General features: G+C 41.8%; 3 protein-coding genes across 3 annotated transcripts; all 3 read left to right on the forward strand.

Moving 5' to 3' along the window:
* Window positions 1–745: 745 nt before the first annotated feature.
* Window positions 746–7584, forward strand: AK88_00995 (uncharacterized protein; the record flags this gene model as incomplete). The annotated part of the gene is made up of 7 exons (XM_012478633.1): window positions 746–839; window positions 995–2095; window positions 2241–2915; window positions 3060–3110; window positions 3289–3330; window positions 3496–3565; window positions 5571–7584. 7 exons carry the CDS (start codon window positions 746–748, stop codon window positions 7582–7584), a joined length of 4047 nt encoding a protein of 1348 aa, XP_012334056.1.
* A 1754-nt stretch (window positions 7585–9338) lies between these two features.
* AK88_00996 (uncharacterized protein) lies at window positions 9339–13423 on the forward strand (the record flags this gene model as incomplete). Its single annotated transcript, XM_012478634.1, has 2 exons — window positions 9339–10033; window positions 10147–13423. The coding sequence occupies 2 exons, from the start codon at window positions 9339–9341 to the stop codon at window positions 13421–13423; spliced, it is 3972 nt and encodes a 1323-aa protein (XP_012334057.1).
* A 1098-nt stretch (window positions 13424–14521) lies between these two features.
* Window positions 14522–15457, forward strand: AK88_00997 (uncharacterized protein; the record flags this gene model as incomplete). Its single annotated transcript, XM_012478635.1, has 1 exon — window positions 14522–15457. One exon carries the CDS (start codon window positions 14522–14524, stop codon window positions 15455–15457), a length of 936 nt encoding a protein of 311 aa, XP_012334058.1.
* Between the last annotated feature and the right edge of the window lie 3125 nt (window positions 15458–18582).

Here is an 18582-nt window from a genome sequence, read left to right on the forward strand (position 1 = left end):
ACAAAGAAATGCTAACATTTTTGTGAAACGCGTAAGGAAAAACGCCAACTGCAATTTTTTCTTTTTTTTTTGTTTCCTTTCCCCGGCGCATAATTCTGTTATGGTAAATCTGAACAACATTCTATGACCATTTTTTTTGTTTTTTTTTTTTTTTTTTTTTTTTTTTTTTTTTTTTCGTTTTAGCTATTTTTATACAATTTGCTCTTTGATCGAGTATTAAGCTAGCTGTTTTTTTTTTTTTTTTTTTTTTTTTTTTTTGTTTTTTTGTGAAGCAATCGGCATAAGTTGCATTTGCACCGCGCACATTCTGCACCATTATTTTGTAGCAACCTCAGTTCGCCTCTGGCAACACAAATCATGCGAATGCTCATGGGGCCATTATACGCTTAAGCGAATGTGCAACTATATCTGCGCAAGTGTGTGTGCGTGTGTACAACTCATCCACGTGACACGAGCGGCAACGTGTCTATGTGTTTTATCAAGGAGCACATTTGCTACACGTGACATTTGTCCTTACTTCTAATCTGCTTAATGCACAACTCAGTTTGTTAACGACGGGGCGACAGCAGCAGACAACGCACACGAACTGTACAAGCGGTTTTACTTGTTTGCTATATATGCTGTCCTTTTTTTTTTTTTTTTTTTTTTTGTTTTGGGTATCATCGTGTTAATTCATTGTATCCTCATTGCATTATCACGTACAGTTTGTGACAACCCTCCTATTTCCTCCCCGCCAACGTGAACCATGAATCTTCTTTTGCTGTCTTTGCTTATTATACAAAACGTTACCAGCTACATTGAGAATTTTAAAAATGGCGTCAACACACAATTTGTTAAAGGTAGCTACACAAAATGAGGCACATGCTTCATGCGCAGGGTTACATGTTTAAGACTAGCTCTGCATTGAAAATATAGGAGCCGCTCCAACCATGTCGCATTGCTTCACATATGCTTATTTCCTTAACCTACCCACTCCCTTCCCCCCGCTATGCAGACAAAGTGAAGTGCGGCCCTGGAAATGAGGTGCACAATTTGAACACCCTGAATGGGGCAGACGCCCGAGGCAATAACGCAGCATCTGGCTCATATTTCAATTCTCATCATGCCAAAATAGATGTGAAAAAGTTGGACTCCCTTTTGAATGCATCTACCTATCTGAACCCAATTCGGTATCTCCTAAAAAGTAGTGAATCCATGAAAATACTCACCAATTCAGCTAGCCAATTATCACCATACAGGTTGTCCAGAAAACTCAACAATGATTCTTCAAACTACGAGGACGGCGAAGAAGACGATGACAGTTTTCTTGAAACAGATGAAAATGATAACCTGATTGATAAGGATGAGGATAACGCAGACAAGGATCAATTCGATGATGAAAATGGGGAGAGCTTTCTTGAAACAGACGAGTATGAAGATGTAGGTGATAATGAGAGTGATGATTTTGCGGACGACCATGAACGAAGCTTCATTGAAAAGGAAGAATATGATGACGCCAGTGATAACGAAAATGACGAATTCTACGATGAAGATGCGGACAGCTTTCTTGAGCAAGAGGAGTATGAAGATGTGGGTGATAATGACAATGACGAATTTGATGAAGAGCATGCGGATAGCTTCCTAGAAAAAGAGGATGCCGATGATGGTGAGGCCAATGGAAAGGACTACAAAGAGGAGTACCAAAATAAAATGACTGATGATGATTACCCTGATGAGTATGTTGGATCAGATGACCTCAACAACAACAACACGGCAACCACTAACAACGATGACGAAAATGGAAACAATGTGAAGGGAAACAAAAATAAAGAAAAGGAAAGCTTCTTAGAACACAATGTTAATGAACACACAGAGGAAGACAATGAAAAGCACAGCACCTTTGTGTCTAGCTATTTAGATAATGATAATATGGACGACAAATACAATCATGAATTTGATGATGAGGGTAGCTTTTTGGAACAGGATTCGTACAGGCATAATGAGGATGAGCAGAGCGACGACACGTTTGATGAGTACGACGAGGATAGCTTCCTGGAGCGCGGAGAAATCGGAACCCCATACACTGACTTGTACGAGGAGGACGCCGACGAGGAGGGTAAGCCCAAGCAGCCATCGCGAAGAAGAAGCGCCCGTCACGACACAGAAGCAGCCTACGCGACACAGCAGCGGCCGTCGCGACAGAAAACTCCGAAAACTAACCCCCTTCATAACGTCCCATTTCACTGTCACTTTTTTTGCAGACGCCAAGAATGCCGAGGACGACGCCTTCGACAATTACCACCTCAATGAGATGACCACCACCGACGATGTTCACTCCTTTATACAAAAAGACTTGAGCTACATTGATGACATACTTAATGACCACGTAACTATAAAGGATGCCGTGAAGAAGGGATCCAAGAAGGCAATGAAGCAACCCACTCACAAGATGAGCCTTCTTGACGACGCACATTTTGAAGATAATGAATCCTTTTCAAATGATGAACTCAATGGGTTCATGGAGGAAAATATGGATGCTTCTAACTTAGATGCGACACAGGCTACAACGACCTTGGGTAACACGGCAAATAAGAATAACACTACTAACAGTAACAACCAGACGAACAACAAGCACACCGATTTGTCCAACGAAGATCTGTTCAATGACGAACTCACAGAGGAGGTCATTGCAGATTCGTACGAAGAGGGAGGAAACCTAGGAACAGAAGAAGGTGCAAATCTCAACAATCCCTTGGACGCAAATCTGCTAGACCAGGGAGTCAATGAAAACACCTTGCTCAACGATAACAATATGATTTACAACGCAAAAATGGTTCCACATAAGAAGCGAGAATTGTACATCTCCCCACACAAGCATACCTCTGCGGAACACAATACAAATGGCACACACCACAACATGGACTTGGACGCCTTAGGTAAGTACCACGCGGGAGGAACAGACTAGGAGAAAAAAAAGGAGATTAAAAAGGACGAAGCATAATACGAGTTCTTTCTTTCATTCTTTTTATATTTCTTCCCTTCTCATCTCCCACTTCTATTCCTCCCCCCCCTGTTGACAGAAAATAACAAACTAAAGGCTCACGAATTGCTGGAATTGGAAAAAGGAGAGGGTAATTTGGCTCATCCGCCAGGGATGAACTCTGCTTCTGTGCACAGTGTGTATCGTATTTTTTGTGAAATCTCGCGGGTGGGCGGTGCAGTTCTTGCTGCTATATACTGCACAGTGAGTACGCTCATAACGACAATGTACATCTGGCCGCAACTATGCCCCCCCCTCCGCTTCTACAGGCAACAACTCAGTCATTGTTGAAACGGAAGAAGTCGATGTTGGTAAGGACATCAGTCCCTTTTAAAAATTCACCACATCTTGTGGAGTTCCCCATTTTGGACAGAACGACCTGATTTTAATTGAAACATTTACGAATAATTAATTTTCCCCTCCCCCGTTGACTATCATATATATATATATATATTTTTTTTTGTCCCCTTTTGTAGACCTAAACGGAGGAAAGTCAAGCAGCACCGTGTCCTTTCTCAGCTCCGTAGTTTTCCTTCTCATCGGAATGTTATGTTTCATCAGTTAAAGGACAGAAAAAAAAAAAAAAGAAAATTATCTGGAAGATGTACACACCTGTTGCTGATAACACTACTCTGATGTGTACACAAATTGCAAGTTCATGGGAAAGTAGAAAACAAAAAAAACAAAAAAAAAATTTGACCGAAAAACAAGACAAGTGAACTACTATACCACGTGTGAGCATATGAAGCCAGCCGCATGTACATCTTGGTTCACAGCTCACCCCCCTCCATTTTTAGTTTTTTTTTTTTTTTTTTTTTTTTAATTTTTTACTTTAGGCCTTATCTTTGTGTATTTAATTTTTGTTTGTTTCCGTCGTTTGTATTGTGGTTCGTTTTGTGCCCCATGTGGTGGCCCATTTGAGGTTTCCTCCTTGGGCCCCCTTCCGGTTTATCATATCTCCCCCCCTGTGGTGTTTATCATTGCGATTTTTTAAAAAAATAATTTTCCAGACGGGCTACAGTACACAGTGTCGCGTACGTAAAAAATTTTAAATGAAATACTTATTTGTTTCGCCTCGCTAGGGGAAGGGGTCCTGCGCTTCCATCTGCAGCAGACAGAAATTGTGCCTCTCCGGTGTTGTGTTGTCTCGGCGGCAGGCACGCCTCAGGGGTAGTCCCGGATCATATCCAACCGTGCGGGGTACTCCCTGCATGGCACTTTTCAGCAGCACTTTTGAGTAACACTTTCTTTTGGCTCTTCCCCTTTTACAACAGTTGCATTTAAGAGATTCGCCAGTAGGTGTGGACCTCACCAGGCCGGTACAACTCCCCCATCCGTTCAAGCAGAACTATATTCAACATGGACGGGTAGCATTGTGTTGGAGATGTATGCATGCCTATATAACACAACAGATACATTTATGCAATAGTGCTGCTTGTGCTAGCCACCTCTTTTTCTGCTCGTTTGTTGAAGGCGTAGGTGACGTCGTACGGGCTAGCAAAGGACTTTTTGCGGCGAATTGTGCGAGGAAAGAACGGCCAACTAATAGAATTTCCCTCGTTGTTGCCTCTCTGAGGATTATTTTTTCTTAGCCCCCAAGTGCCGAGCCCACGGCTAAAACATAAGAAGTAGAAGGTGCATTTTGTAGAGGTGCCTCTCCTCCCAAAACATGCTTCTCCCAGGTGTATCCACCTTGCCGCCGTGTCGCCTTATCACCTGTTCATAAAAGAAATTTTTTTTTTTTTTTTCCTTGTCGGCACCGTCGTTGAGGTGTTTCCCCAATTGGGTAAAAAACAAAAGAGAATCACAAAAGGGGCACTGAAAAAAAAAAAAAAAAACAAAGATAAAAATGCGCAAAGTGAACACAAGGAACAACCAGAGAAACGAATGAGCTGCGAATCCACTGTGAAGATTTTTCGCGACTCTCCTGAGAATCCGATACCACATTTTTGCAACGCCTTCAAAGAAGAGGGTCAAATTTGTGGTGAAATAGTTTGAGGTGAAATCCTCGACCCAGTTGAGTTCATCCTTGTAGAACGTCGTAGGAACGGCGGAGGGGAAAAAAAAAGTTATGTGCGAAAGGGGTCTTGAAGAGGAAAAGCAGAGGGCGCGCCCCCCTCCCCTACGCACTGCCGCGCAGGTATACGTAATGCATGCACCAACGTATACGTGTTGTCACATAAAATTTGTATTGTGCTAGATCAAGGCGTGGGCGCCCTTACACCGTTTTTCCTCAACTGGGCCCCCGCAAAAGCGTCCGCACCCCGCGCCGCAGATGTACACGTATAAAATGTGCTGAGCAGGTGACACAGTGGCCTAGCTCGAGACGACACAAACGTGAGGCGAACCAATTATCCTTTGATAGGAAGAGTGGAGCAGAGGAAAGGCAGCCGCTGGTAGGAGCAATTGAAGAAGCATAACTCTCCGTCATAGGCGTGGCAAAAAAGTGTCTACTCCACGTCCCCACGTCAGGGTAGGAAGGACTCGCTGTCTCCTTACCACTTCACTGCGTCGCCGCGTCGCCACGTCCCTACTTCATATCACCCCGCAGGATGAACTTCCCGAACATCTCCAAGATGGTGGCCCCGGGAGGGGGCGGGGTGAAGCACACCTTGGTGGACGACAAGGGTGGGGAACACATCACAGGGAATTTCGACCCCACGGCTCTGGAAAGAGGAGCAAAGGCCCTGAAGGAGCTCGACCAGTCATCCAATTCGAAAAAGGCATTCGAGCTCATCAAGTTGCAGGAGCTGACCAAGCAAAAGGAATATGAAAAACAAATGGAAGAGCTAGCATTACAAAAGGCTCAATACCTTAGCAACAGAATGAGGATAGAAAATGAAGAGAAAAGGAAAACTATAAATTATCAACAGGAACAAGAGCGCATCACAGCCGAATACAAAACCAGACTTGAAGCAGAAGCATATCAGAAGAAGCTACTAGATCAACAGAAGCAAAACGAAGAATGGCTGAAAAATCAACATGAACAATATTTGAGACAAGAAAATATTCGAAAGAGAAACGAACTTGAATTATTAAATTTAAAAATGAAACAGATTAGAGAAGAAAAATTAATGGAAAGGGAAAACATGAAAGCAAAAATACAAGAAGAAAATAAAGGACTTATTGAAAGAGAAAGAAAAAATTTGGATATACATTTGAAGACATTAAGATTGAAAGCAGATGAAGAAAGAAAAACCAAGCTGGAAAGTATAAATAAATATTTTGAGCAATTTAATAATTCCATGTTTTTATTTTTAAATGATAAGGAGAGGTTATACCGATTTGTCATGGTAGTTACACTCACCTCTGTGGGAATTTACACCACTAAACACACCACAAGATTGATCAGGTCCTATGCAGAAACGAAGTTGGGGAAGCCAAAGCTAATTAGAGAGACTTCCCTATGGCACATTAACAAATTTTTTGACATTTTTAACTTAAAAAAGAATATTCTGCTGATGAAAACAGTTTTAAAAAGAAGAGACAAAAAGGAGAGCAATTTTTTTAACAACATTGTGTTAAATGAAGAGTTACAAGAAAAGCTAAGTTGGTCAATTAATAGCTTAACGAATTCGAAAAAGTATGATCTTCATCTGAAGAACATTTTACTTCATGGTCCTCCAGGTACAGGAAAAACTCTGTTCGCCAAAACCCTTTCCCATTTTAGCAATTTTGATTATATAATAATTAATGGAGGTGATGTAAGTGCCTTAGGTGTTCATGCTTCTATCGAATTGAACAAGATATTTGATTTTATAAAAAGAAGGAAAAATAAAAAATGTGTTATTTTTTTTGATGAAGCTGAAGCGTTTTTAAGAAGAGGTAGAAATGAATCATCAGCTCATTTGTCAGAGAGCCTTCGAAACGCATTAGCTACTTTCCTTTACCACACAGGAACGGAGTCCAAAAAATTTTGTATCATTTTAGCTACCAACTGTAGGGAAATCTTGGACCCAGCTGTCATCGATCGAATGGATGAACAATACATTTTTGATTTTCCAAAAATTAATGAAATTAGAAAAATGCTTTCTCTTTATTTTAATAAATACGTCTTCCCTTTGAAAAGGTACGACATTGTTGTGGACTCTTCCATAGACGATCTCTACTTAGATGTGTTAGCTAGTCGTCTCGTTGGTTTATCAGGCAGACAAATTTCTAAGCTCTGCCTCAACATACAGAATTGTGTGTTCGGTAGCAATTCTAAGGTGGTTTCGAAGGACCTCATTGATTTAATTGTTAGTTGGAATTTGAGCAATTCGTTTGAAACACGCGGGGACATGCAGACCAACAGGCACGTCTCTGCTCCTACCCCAAGGGGATCTTCCAGTGGCATTTCACCTGGTGCCACTAAAGAAGGCGAATCAAACTCAGGGACCAACTCCGGGAAGAATTCTCGACCCGACATGGGTATGGGCATGGGTGCAAATATGGAGTCCCACTTGGAGGGGGAACCCAGCACGGTCACTGCATCCATGGCCAGATCGATGACAGGCCTCAATGGAGATGATTCAAAGGAAGAAAATTCACCTCAGACGAAGACCAAAGTAGTGATGCAGCATTGAGAAATGGGCACAAGGGGGGGAGACTATATATTATATTTCCTATTTTGTCATAATTTGTTTTTTTTTTTTTTTTTTTTTACAAAAGTCAATGTTTTGGGGGTTATATATATATATCTTTGCCGCAAATCGGAGAGTCCAAAAGTTGGTAGTGCACCCTGCTTTGGCTAGCACATCCGCGTGTAGTGATGGCTGTATGGCTGTGCCCGCGGAATGCAGCTTTTTATCCCGTTAGGGGTTTAACAGCAGACCTCTAACTTTTGCTCTGCCCCTTCCGGTTTCTTCTCCTCTGCTTGCCGTGCCGTTGCATTTGAACTTGGCGGATGCGTACGCAACAAAGCTTTGCGTCTGTCGAAGAAGCGGGAAGTTGTCACGCGCACGCATAAAGTGCCTATATGAATATGTGCTTTGTGTGAACCGCGTAGAAAGTGTCCGCGCGCCATAAAAAGTGCGACTCCCGCGGAGACGCAAACAGAACAAAAAAAAAAAAAAAAAAAAAACTTATTCCAACGGAATTGTACACCTAAGGTAGATACTTTTTATGTGCATCTTTGCGCAGCTAACAAAACGGCTGAACATTCAAAGTGAGTGCTCCTTGTGAAGGGTTTTTTTTTTTTACCGAGAACGAACAAATCTGTCGGCCCCACTTTCTTAGCACTTGAAAAAATATAGAGCACTTTTGTTCTGATCAAGTACGAAAAAAAAAAACCTGTTGCAATTTTGCGAGAGGGTAAAGCCTTTGTTCAGGTTTGTATTACGTTTCGCTGTATTTTTAGCATTGTGCTTCGCCTTTTTTATATTTAACCTTATGTTAATTTTTTTTTTTTTTTTTGTTCACTTTGATGAAAAGGTAGCATGGCAAAAAGGACATAAAAAAAAAAAAAAACAATTCACCTCAATTTGTTTATTTTAGAATTGCGAACTTTCGTTAAAGAATAAAAATCATTGATGCGTATTAGCAATTCATAAATTGTTTATTCTAAATTTTTTTTTTTTTTTTTTTTTTTTTTTTCACCAATTTAAATACATCATGAGTTGGTGATGTGTGGTTGCAACATAGCTACCCTAAAGCGATCACATTTCATTTAAAACAATTTTTTTTTTTTTTTTTTAGTAACTGCTCCGTTTTGTTACTCCCTTTGCGCCCCTGTTCTAGCGGCCAATCAGTGTACACAATTTAAAAGCGCTGCGCGAGGAGAGTCACCTTTTTATTCAACACAGGGGCAGTGTGTTCTTCTCTTTGCTACCTGTGATTGTCCCCTTTTTTTTAATAATTCGTGTATGAAGTTTATCTTCGCAGCGAAGAATTTTTTGATTTAAAATTTTCTCATTTTGCTTCATACGAGTAATGCATTTCATTCTTTAATATTGTGTGCGTGAACCTGCGCATTTTCTGTGCATGCGCAGGGACACCTGATCGCGTGGACGTATACACATCAGTGTTTTCACCAGGGGGGGCTTTCTCACAGAGGAGAACAAACAGAGGTGCACCCAAATGCGTCATCGTTAAGAGGGTTGCCTCGGTAGTGTTCCCGTCCCTGCAGTGTGCGCAGTTAGATGATAGGGATGGATGCCCCGATTGCCCACACGTGCGTGATTACATATTTATATGTATGCACACACACACACATCGTGAAGGAGAGGTAGTGTAGGAAGCGTCTCATTTGCTGCCTTTACCTCCCGCTCCCATTAGAGGTGTGATAAAAACGCCGCTTACGGCTTTTGTCTTACCGATATAGAACAAACTACGCGACACAATGGAGGGCACTGTGGAAATCATTGGGGAGGGAAACAAGATGATAGTGCTGAAGCAGACAAGTGGGGTAAAGAGCAAAACTCCTTTTAACGATTACAGGGGGGTAGTAAAATCGGGAAGGACACCTACGAAAGGGTCCCTGTCGCCACACGCGTACTTCAACATCTTGAGATACATCCATTTCTACAGCTACGTATTTTTAAAAAACTCAGTAATAAAAATTGTGAAGGACAGTAATGTGAAAAATGTGAATGTTACTTTGCAATATTATTGGCTAAATAAAATGTGCTACAGGGAAGTGAAGATCTTTGAAAACAGCTTGCTTGTTCATAATAATTTTGTCGTATTTGATTCTCAATTTAGCGATTTTGTGAAGTACTCAGTGGAGTGGTACACACGTGGGAACTCCTTGGCCAGGAGAATTATCAACAGAGCCAACTACTTCCTTTTTGATGGAATAGAAAAAATCGGCATGTACTTACTCAAACATTATAACAAGTTTTTAGCTTACTTGAAGGAAAATTCAGACCATATTGTGCAGGACATTTGGAGAGACATGAAGGAATTTATTAACTACGCAACTGATGAGAAAAATTTACAACACGTGAAAAAACAAATTCAATCGTATCTGAACAAAACTAGTTACAAAGATATTTTTCCACAGGTGTTGCAGTGTTTTGAGATATACATCAAACGGTTAAAGCATTTTCAACGGTTGAAAAAAAAAAAAAAAAAATGACCTGCACGGGTAAGGTCATATTTAAGGCAATTTATGACACACATAATTTTATTTATCGTAACAAGAGTAGGAAAAATCGCATTGGGTATGTGGAGGAGGATTTATTTGCCATTCCGTCCTTTTTGCATCCAAGCGGTGGACAGGTAAACGCGGAGGAGTCATATCTGGGCCTTCCAGAAGGTGTCTCAATGGGAGACACAAGTGAACTGATGCCAAACACTCCCTTCTTCGACCAGTACATAAGTGTCGAGCTAAAGTTGAAGTGCGGAATGCAGGACTACAGTGACATGTTGGACCGATACAACATACAACAGTTAATAAAGCAGAGGAACAACCACTACAAACATTTGTCCCTCTACGTGCCAAGCAATTTTTTCCAGCTAAATTATTGGGAGATATTTCGAAATTTAAATTTGGTTTTTCTCTCTCATAGTAATAATGTGAATCTGTATGTAAATGGTGAGAGGAGGGTGGATACAGCGCTACACTCGATGGACTACTTCAGATATTTGTTCTACAACGATCCGCTGGGTCCGTTCAATGGGGGCAAGGACCCCCAGGGGAAGCGCTACTTGGCCCACCTAAATAGTCAGCGTGGGGGAACAATTGTGCTGCCTTATGGAGGCACTGAACAGAGCGAACAAACGGAACACACCGAACACACGGCAGAAGGGTCTTCTGTAGGGGACAAGGGAACGGATGAGGACACGATCAACGATTACATGAACCAGTTGAACCAGATACAAATGAAAATGTCGTGGAAGTACGCCAGTAGCTACAACATATTGGACTACTGCCATAGGATTGGTTCAGGCGCCATCCTGGAAGGAGGACGAAGCTGCGGTTTGCTGGGCAAGTGCAGCCATGAGAAGCGGCCATCTTTTAAATGGACCTACAAAAGAAGCCTTTCAAATATGGGTCGCCCCTACACCAACTACGCCTACCGAAACTACATTTTCAGCAACAATTTCTTCTTCAAGTATGTCATTCCGTGCACGTGCCAGGATCTGCGAAAGGTCTTGTTCAGCCTGAAGAAGGGGGACTATTCCATGTGTCTCAAAAAATTGGTCAACATCTTCGACACCTACAAGGGTATTTACTACCTCCATTTGATCGCCCTGCTGAAGAACGTGGCGCATATTATTTGGGAGCGATGGGCCATAATAGCCCCAATGTACTTCCATAACAGTGCTTTTCTACGTGTTAAAAAAAAGGAAAACCCCCTTTGGAACGTCAATTTGGCTGAGTGTCAAGAATACGAGGGAGAATGCTCCTCTAATAATACCAACCAGGATGGGAACGAGCACAGGAACCGTGCCACCGCCTTTGTCCTACCAATTGATAAAAAGTTCCCTTTGAGGAAGTGGAAAAATGATTTAGTCCTCTTCCTGAAGGAAGCAAAAGCTGACAAGACGAAATGGAAAAAATTATTGAAAGTAGGGTTCACCCAGCTGAGGGAAATTTACCATGACATGAGTGACACGTACGGCATTATGTTGAAGAAGTTACAGAAGGAGTACCTTACCATGTTCATGCAAAAATTCGATGAACAAAAAAAAACGTGGAACGACATGTACAGCAAAGTTGAAGAAAATTACATTAATAAAATGAAGAACGACTTTGTCTACCTCTACGATCGGAAGATAAAAAAATATTTTTATTACAACTGGTTCATTACGAACCAATTTAACCTGACCGTGAAGTTGTATTTCCAGCAGTGCCAGTACCTCCTCACACAATATATGAATCGTGTGAAAATTATGTACGCAGAAAAAGGATACGAACAGAGGGTCAACAAAATAATTGCCGATGTCCAGAAGAAAGTGAAAAAGGCACTCTGGAATTACACCTCATTATGTGACTACAACTTTGAAATAAGAAACGTCTCCCATTATAATGATCAGAATGGTGGAAATTCCAACCTGATAAATTATATCCTCTTTCGTAAGAATGAATTGAACAAGGAGAGATACATCGTGCAGACCAAGGGGAAAAAGGAAAGGCTAGTTATGCTCATAAATGTGATAGAGAAGGAAAAATTTTTATTTTATAAACTCCTTTACTTCCACTGCTTCAGTGCTGGACAAATTCAAATTGTGCACTCCATGCTACTCTTAATCAAAATATTTGAGAAATTATTTTTTTTAAAAAAAAGTGAAGATATTTTTTCCAGCTTTACTTATTACCGTACAAGCTTGGAGAATTTCACATCCGCAGAAAGTAACAACAGCTATATTGGAAGGAATAAGCACCTGTCCAGTTTCATTGACGTCAAGCGAATCAATCGCCTCTCCCAGTGTGTGTTAGGCGGTGGGGATAATGGGAGTGAGATAACAAACACGAAATCGGCTAACCGGAAAGCAACGCCCAAACATGCCGCCTTCACATACCTACAAAACACACACTTCCTTCTGGGTAACGAACTCCTCATCGAAGCCATAGGGATTGTGAACAAGTACTCCACGTCAAATCTGACTTATGTCCAAAGCGAAATGAAAAATCGCACACGCAAGCTGTACTATGGGCTGTACCGCAATGTAAAGGAGTACGGCAAAAAATACACACCCATGTATAAGCCCAGCATGAAAAGGAAGGTGAATAGGAAGAAGTTAATTCGAAATATTTTAAGCAGCCGAACTTTAATAACCACCGACCACTTTAATTATCTTACTAGTGAGCCGTTTAAGTCCAAATTGAACAGCACAAATATTATAGTAAATTGCAAGAGGGATATCCCGAAGCAGGCCATGAGAATTTATAAAAATATGATTTTTTTCGTTTGCCGCTTTTTAATAAGTAGGACCCTTTGCGATAACAGTACCATTTTTAACATTTACGCCAAGGAAGACAATAGGTACGATGATGCGGAAATGCTGCAAAAGTTGGAAGCCAATCGATTCAAACCATTAATTGTGAAACGAAGGGGCAGAAGCCGACGACCAGGTGGAGTATCAGGTGTGACCTACGCAAATGGTGTGGACAACCAGGATGGTAACGCTAGTCAGGGGGAAATTGAAGCGGATGGAGATCAGCACAGTGTCCCCCCTACCGTACTATCTGCTACTAACAGGAAGAACAAAAAATATATTCCAACGATAAGGTTCACGTCTTATGCATATCCACTCAGAAGTACCCATCTGGCAAGGGAAAAGGAAAGATGCAGCAAAGAGGATGACAGGCAATTTCGAAATGTGGTGGAGAATGCCTATGTGCCTCGCGGAAGTAAGAAAATATTTTACCGTATTAATTTGATTGACGTATCCATGAAGTCGATAAGCAAAATGAGGTACTGGGAGAAGCAGATGTCCCAGATAATCTCCCTCTACAAGGATCTATGCGCGCTTTAGTTTTTAGGGTTCCTTTTTTGGCTACTTTCTTTCATTTGCAACTCTCTTTGTTTGCTACTTACTTTCTTTGCTACCTTCTTTCATTTGCCTTTTTTGTTAGCTACTTTTTTGCCAATTTTGTTGATACATTTTTTTGCTTTTTTTTTTGTGTGTGCGCATTGGGTTGTCATCCATACGGTCATTTTTTGCATTTGCCTCTGTGCTCCATTGGAGACACATTAACCCAACACCCTGCACATAGCTCGCCCGAATGTTTTTTAAAATTTCCTCCCCCTCAAAATGCACACCCCTGTTCTGTCGCACTCACCTCAACACAACTGTTGCATAGGAGAAGTGGTGAAGTCACCACCTATACGAAAAATTCGCGGCACACCTGAAAACGAGGGTATACCTAAAACGCTTTTTTCACCCAGTGGACTACGCCTCCATGAGGTGAAGTCGAATGTATTCCCTGCTTGGATGTTCTTATCACCTGCTCCCCTTTTTATCACAAAAAAAGAAGAAAAAAAAAAAAAAAAAGGGCGGACATTATTTTATGCCCTTTTTTCATGAGTTAACACGTTGACTTCGTCCTCGCCATAGCAATTTAGGTTCACGGGTCGGAAGGCGTAAAGCCATAATAGCACATGGGCGGGGTGCCCACCCGATTGGCATTAAAAACATTTTGCTATACCAAGTGGGGAAATATGCATTGACGACTTGTTTCGCGGTCAATCGAAATGCGGGAGCTCCACCAAGGGGGGCACACTCACCAAAGGTACACGTGATAAACAAATGCCATGCCAATTATGCCAACCCGTTAGATTAATTTGTAAAAAAAAACGCATCGGCGAGTATATGGTCGATCAATTCCCCTTCACGCAACGAGGTTTGTTTTGGTGAGTCATTTTGTGCAAAGTTGAGTAGCCATTTCTGCACTGTGAAGAGTGAACACAAGAGAGAGAAGAATCCACACGAATGTTTGAACAGGAACGTGGGTGAACATGTACGTGTGTCCCCCCCCAATTGGGTTGCAAAAATATTGAGATACTCGTCTCCTGAACACTCCCCCTCCTTATGACAGCCCATGGGGGAAGGCATCCAAATTGAAACCCCAGAATGAGCGAAAGAAAGGGGAGAATAAAGTTAAAAATTCATTTCGAAAATGACGCAGAGAATAATGACGGAGCAGTGGCTAGCGAGAAGGGGAAGCCTGTCAAATCAAGCGACTTGAAGAGGAGGAGGAGGAGTGGTGACGTAGAAGATGAGTCAGATGGGAGAGGAGATGAAGGAGAGGGTAGCGAAACGATGCAAGAACGAGACGGGAACAGTTGTAGGGGTCGCAAGAAGCACAGGCGAGATCGCCTAGAAGAAAGAATTACGTCCATCATTTCGCACCTAACCAGAATAGCTTGCATTTGTGAAGACAAGAACAACCACGTGACTGACAACAACAGTGTCACGCACAGTCGGGAGAATAGCAACGAGGGAAGTCGCGAGAACAGCAGAGAGGATAGCCGAACACACAGTAATGATTACAGTCGAGGGTACAGCGCCGACAACAGTGGAAAATTCAGCTTGGATTTCAGCCGCGAGAATAGCCGAGACGACACCAAAGAAAATAAAAATTCTCGCATCAGCAAAAAACTTACCAAGGAAATGTACAAGTATGAAAAGAGCCTGATGAGTCTAAATCATTTTATTAATAACAGAAAAAACAAGCTTGATGAAATTACCTTCCCTAATGGACTAATAAAAGCAGTGGACAACTACCAAAGCCCGGACGTGTGGATTTACAATTACCTTCTCCTGGAGTGCAAGAAACAGAGCGATAAGTACCGTAACTTAATACAAAACATTGGCGCATTTGATAGCACCCTCAAAAATAAAATTATGAATGAACAGGTTGATGGTATCACCATGCCTGTGTATGCCTCTGTTCATCCCAGTAAACTGGAGGGACTTCCAAAGGGAGGGAAAAACTACTACGCAAATGTACATGTGCCTAAGGAGCTCGCGGGAGCATACTTTGAAGAATTGAAGAGGCGCAACTGAACAGCGAACTGAAGTGCGACATGCATAGAATACGTGAGCGGCATACACATAAGCACCCTCATTCTGTGCAACATCTCCTTTTTGTCCGGTCCACAACGGATAGTGTGGTACACCTGTTCGATCATTTATCTGTTCGCCCTTACCCTCTCTTTATGTTTTGTTTAAATTTTGTTTGTCCCTTTTCCCAAGGCGTTTGACGTGGGCCAAATGTGGTAGTCTGGACACGCATCTTCGGGATACAATCGTGCCGCTGCTCATCCTCGTGAAGGAAATAACTTGCGACGAAAATTGACGTAAAATGTGTGCACTTTTTGCAAAAAAAATTTTTTTTTTTTTTTACAGTTGCGCTTATATATTTGCCGCCAAGTTGTATTTTGCTCTAAATTGTAAAATTTTATGTGTGTTATTGTTTACGAGGTATTATACGAATTGTTTGTTTGTTTGTTTTTTTTTTTTTTTCTCTGCAAAAATGGATGTGTTCCCATCGCACATGGGAAACTCTTAATTCTTTTTTTTTTTTTTTTTAAACCACTTTTGCAATCTCATATGTCGGTGTGGAGCTTTGCGCTGAAAAGTTCATTCACCGCACTTCCCTGACAGGTAACACGTGAATAGGCACAATAAATGAAAATGCCTCTCAGATGGAGGTGAAGTCTCATCACAACATCACCTCATTCCAATTTGTTTCTATTACAGTGTACTTTAACCTTGTGTGTACACTTGGGAGGGAAGGCCCCGCCTGCTTAATCAATTCGTGTATATACGGAGGGCTACGGCACAAGAGTGGGCACATTTATTTGCCTTCCCGAATGCAGTCGCCACGTGAGTGACTTTCTCCGCCTACATGCACATGAAGCACGATGCGCGCGGTACACAGCGTACACTTTTTGTTGCATGGTTCTCCCCCTTGGGTACACCAGAAATTGGCGTCCAGGGCAAGCCCTCACTGCGTCCTTTGCAGCACAACTACTGCCATGTTACAGCTTAAAGAGGGGAAAATGTGCTATTCCGTCCTTGGTGCCCTTTCCACAGAGAAGCTCCATCCAACATTGCAACAGGAGGGGGGAGAAAAAACAAAAAATAATAAAATGGAACGGGATGATACGCAACAATGCACAGCGAAGCTCAACAAAGCGTGACCAAGCTCAGTACACATGAGCTTTTCTCATTTTTCCCCAAATGGTCCTACACAAACGTGTATGAGGCGGTATAAAAATAACCTACACAAGGAACATGCAGCGCGTACACTTTTTTTCTGCTTCTTCCTGTTTGATGACCTTCGACATTTTTACGGCCTCCATTTTTGTATTCATAAATGCGCATAAAAACTGCGTGCAGTTCATTTCTGTGTTAATGTTCACCGCACCCCCACGTGCGCATGTGGTATGTCCGTAGGTGTACGTGCATAAGCATGCGTGCACGTAGTTGACAGGCGTCACCTGTCCCGTGCATACCTCCAGATGGCGTCGCTTTTAAAAAAATGGAAACCTTGGCGCCTTTTTAATTATTTGATTTTTTATTTATTTTTTTTTTTTCTCGTTCTCTTCACCATCCGAGTTCACATTATTATCGTACTACTTGGGAGAGGGCTGCTAAGTTCTGTTCCGTTTGAAAATTTACCTCCACATTGGTCATATACAAAGTACGTGCGTGCATGTTTGTGTAGTTTGTGCAGTTTGTACGTACAGCCGTGCGTAATTACGTTTCAAAGTGCGTCGGACGAACGTCCACATATAAAAGTGCGAAGAATGGCATCCTCATGTTTTTTTTTATTTCCCTTGCCGAGTACACGTACGAATGAGAATATGTACAAGTACAGAGGACATAAAAATGTAGAGAGGCTGGGCGCTTTTCATTGAAGCTCCAGCCGTTTTTTTTTTTTTTTTTTTTTTTTTTTTTTTTTTTTAAAACATAGAAATATTGTTAATATATATTTTCAAAGTGGGCATATAATATTACACAGGTATGTATACAAACGTGTACAAAAAAGAAACAAAAAATATATATATGCTTACTTTTTGGATACATATATATATTTTTACGTATGTTTTATAAGCACATTATGCATGTTGGCTCCCAACCTTTGTGCCTTCCTTCCTTTTCCCTTTTTTTTTTTTTTTTTTTTTCCCTGATTCCTTCCCATTTGAACATTTTATTTTTCTATTTTCCGCCAGCCCATCTTGCTTGAGTTTAGCCATGTATATATATTTTTTTTTTATACATAAGTAGTACATACATGCCATTGCAGAGCGTATACACGCAGCTGCATTTTTAAAGAATTTGTTTTTATCACCTTTTTTTATTCCCCTTCTTTTTTGCCATTGTGGGAAGCAGTCGTTTGGGAGGTGTGAATCAGCGCGTGGATTCGCAGGTCCGTGTGTATGAACGACATATGTGTACGCCTGAGATGAAGCCATTTGTGCCCACGCGCGAGCAGCACCACGTTTTGCGCGCTTGTAATGTTTGTGGAGGTTGTCACATTTGCGTCAACTGTTACGTTTGCCACACCTCTCTCGCTAAACAGATCCTCCGTGAGCACCGCGGCAGAGTGGCCACCTTTGCCCCAGGCCACTCGTTGCAGCATATACATCCCCCCGTCGTGCAGGTCAAGGCACACTAACGCACATGTAGCCAAAAGGCCGCATCCCCCACATGTGAAACTGCCTACATCCAGTGCCGACGCCCGTGCATAACACGCCCGCAGCGCGTACCCCATTTGTACATGCGGAAATTGTTACAAGCAGTAGTACGGACCATTTGAGGCGAAGCTGTGGGGAGGCCCGTAACGAAGGACCACACCCACCTTTTGTGATTATCACTCTCCGCGAGTGCGTCCACGGGAAGGTCCACCCCGTCAGTCCGTCCGTCCTCCCACCACATGTGTACGTGTACGTCCCCATCCCTATCCAATTGTAGCACGTGCGTGTAGTACACATAAGTATAAGTATAAGCGTAAGCGTTGCGTTTATGCGCCCACTCACCTTACACCCTCAAAACAGTGTGAGGGTCACCAACAGCTGTGAATATTTTTATATAATTTCCTTTTCCCCAAGAAAAAAAAAAAAAAAAAAAAAAAAAAAAACTTTGGGAATGAAAAATTGAGAAGCAATGAAGAGGGTCAAAAT

Source organism: Plasmodium fragile (genome assembly GCF_000956335.1).
Source record: "Plasmodium fragile strain nilgiri unplaced genomic scaffold supercont1.8, whole genome shotgun sequence".
NCBI lineage: Eukaryota > Apicomplexa > Aconoidasida > Haemosporida > Plasmodiidae > Plasmodium > Plasmodium fragile.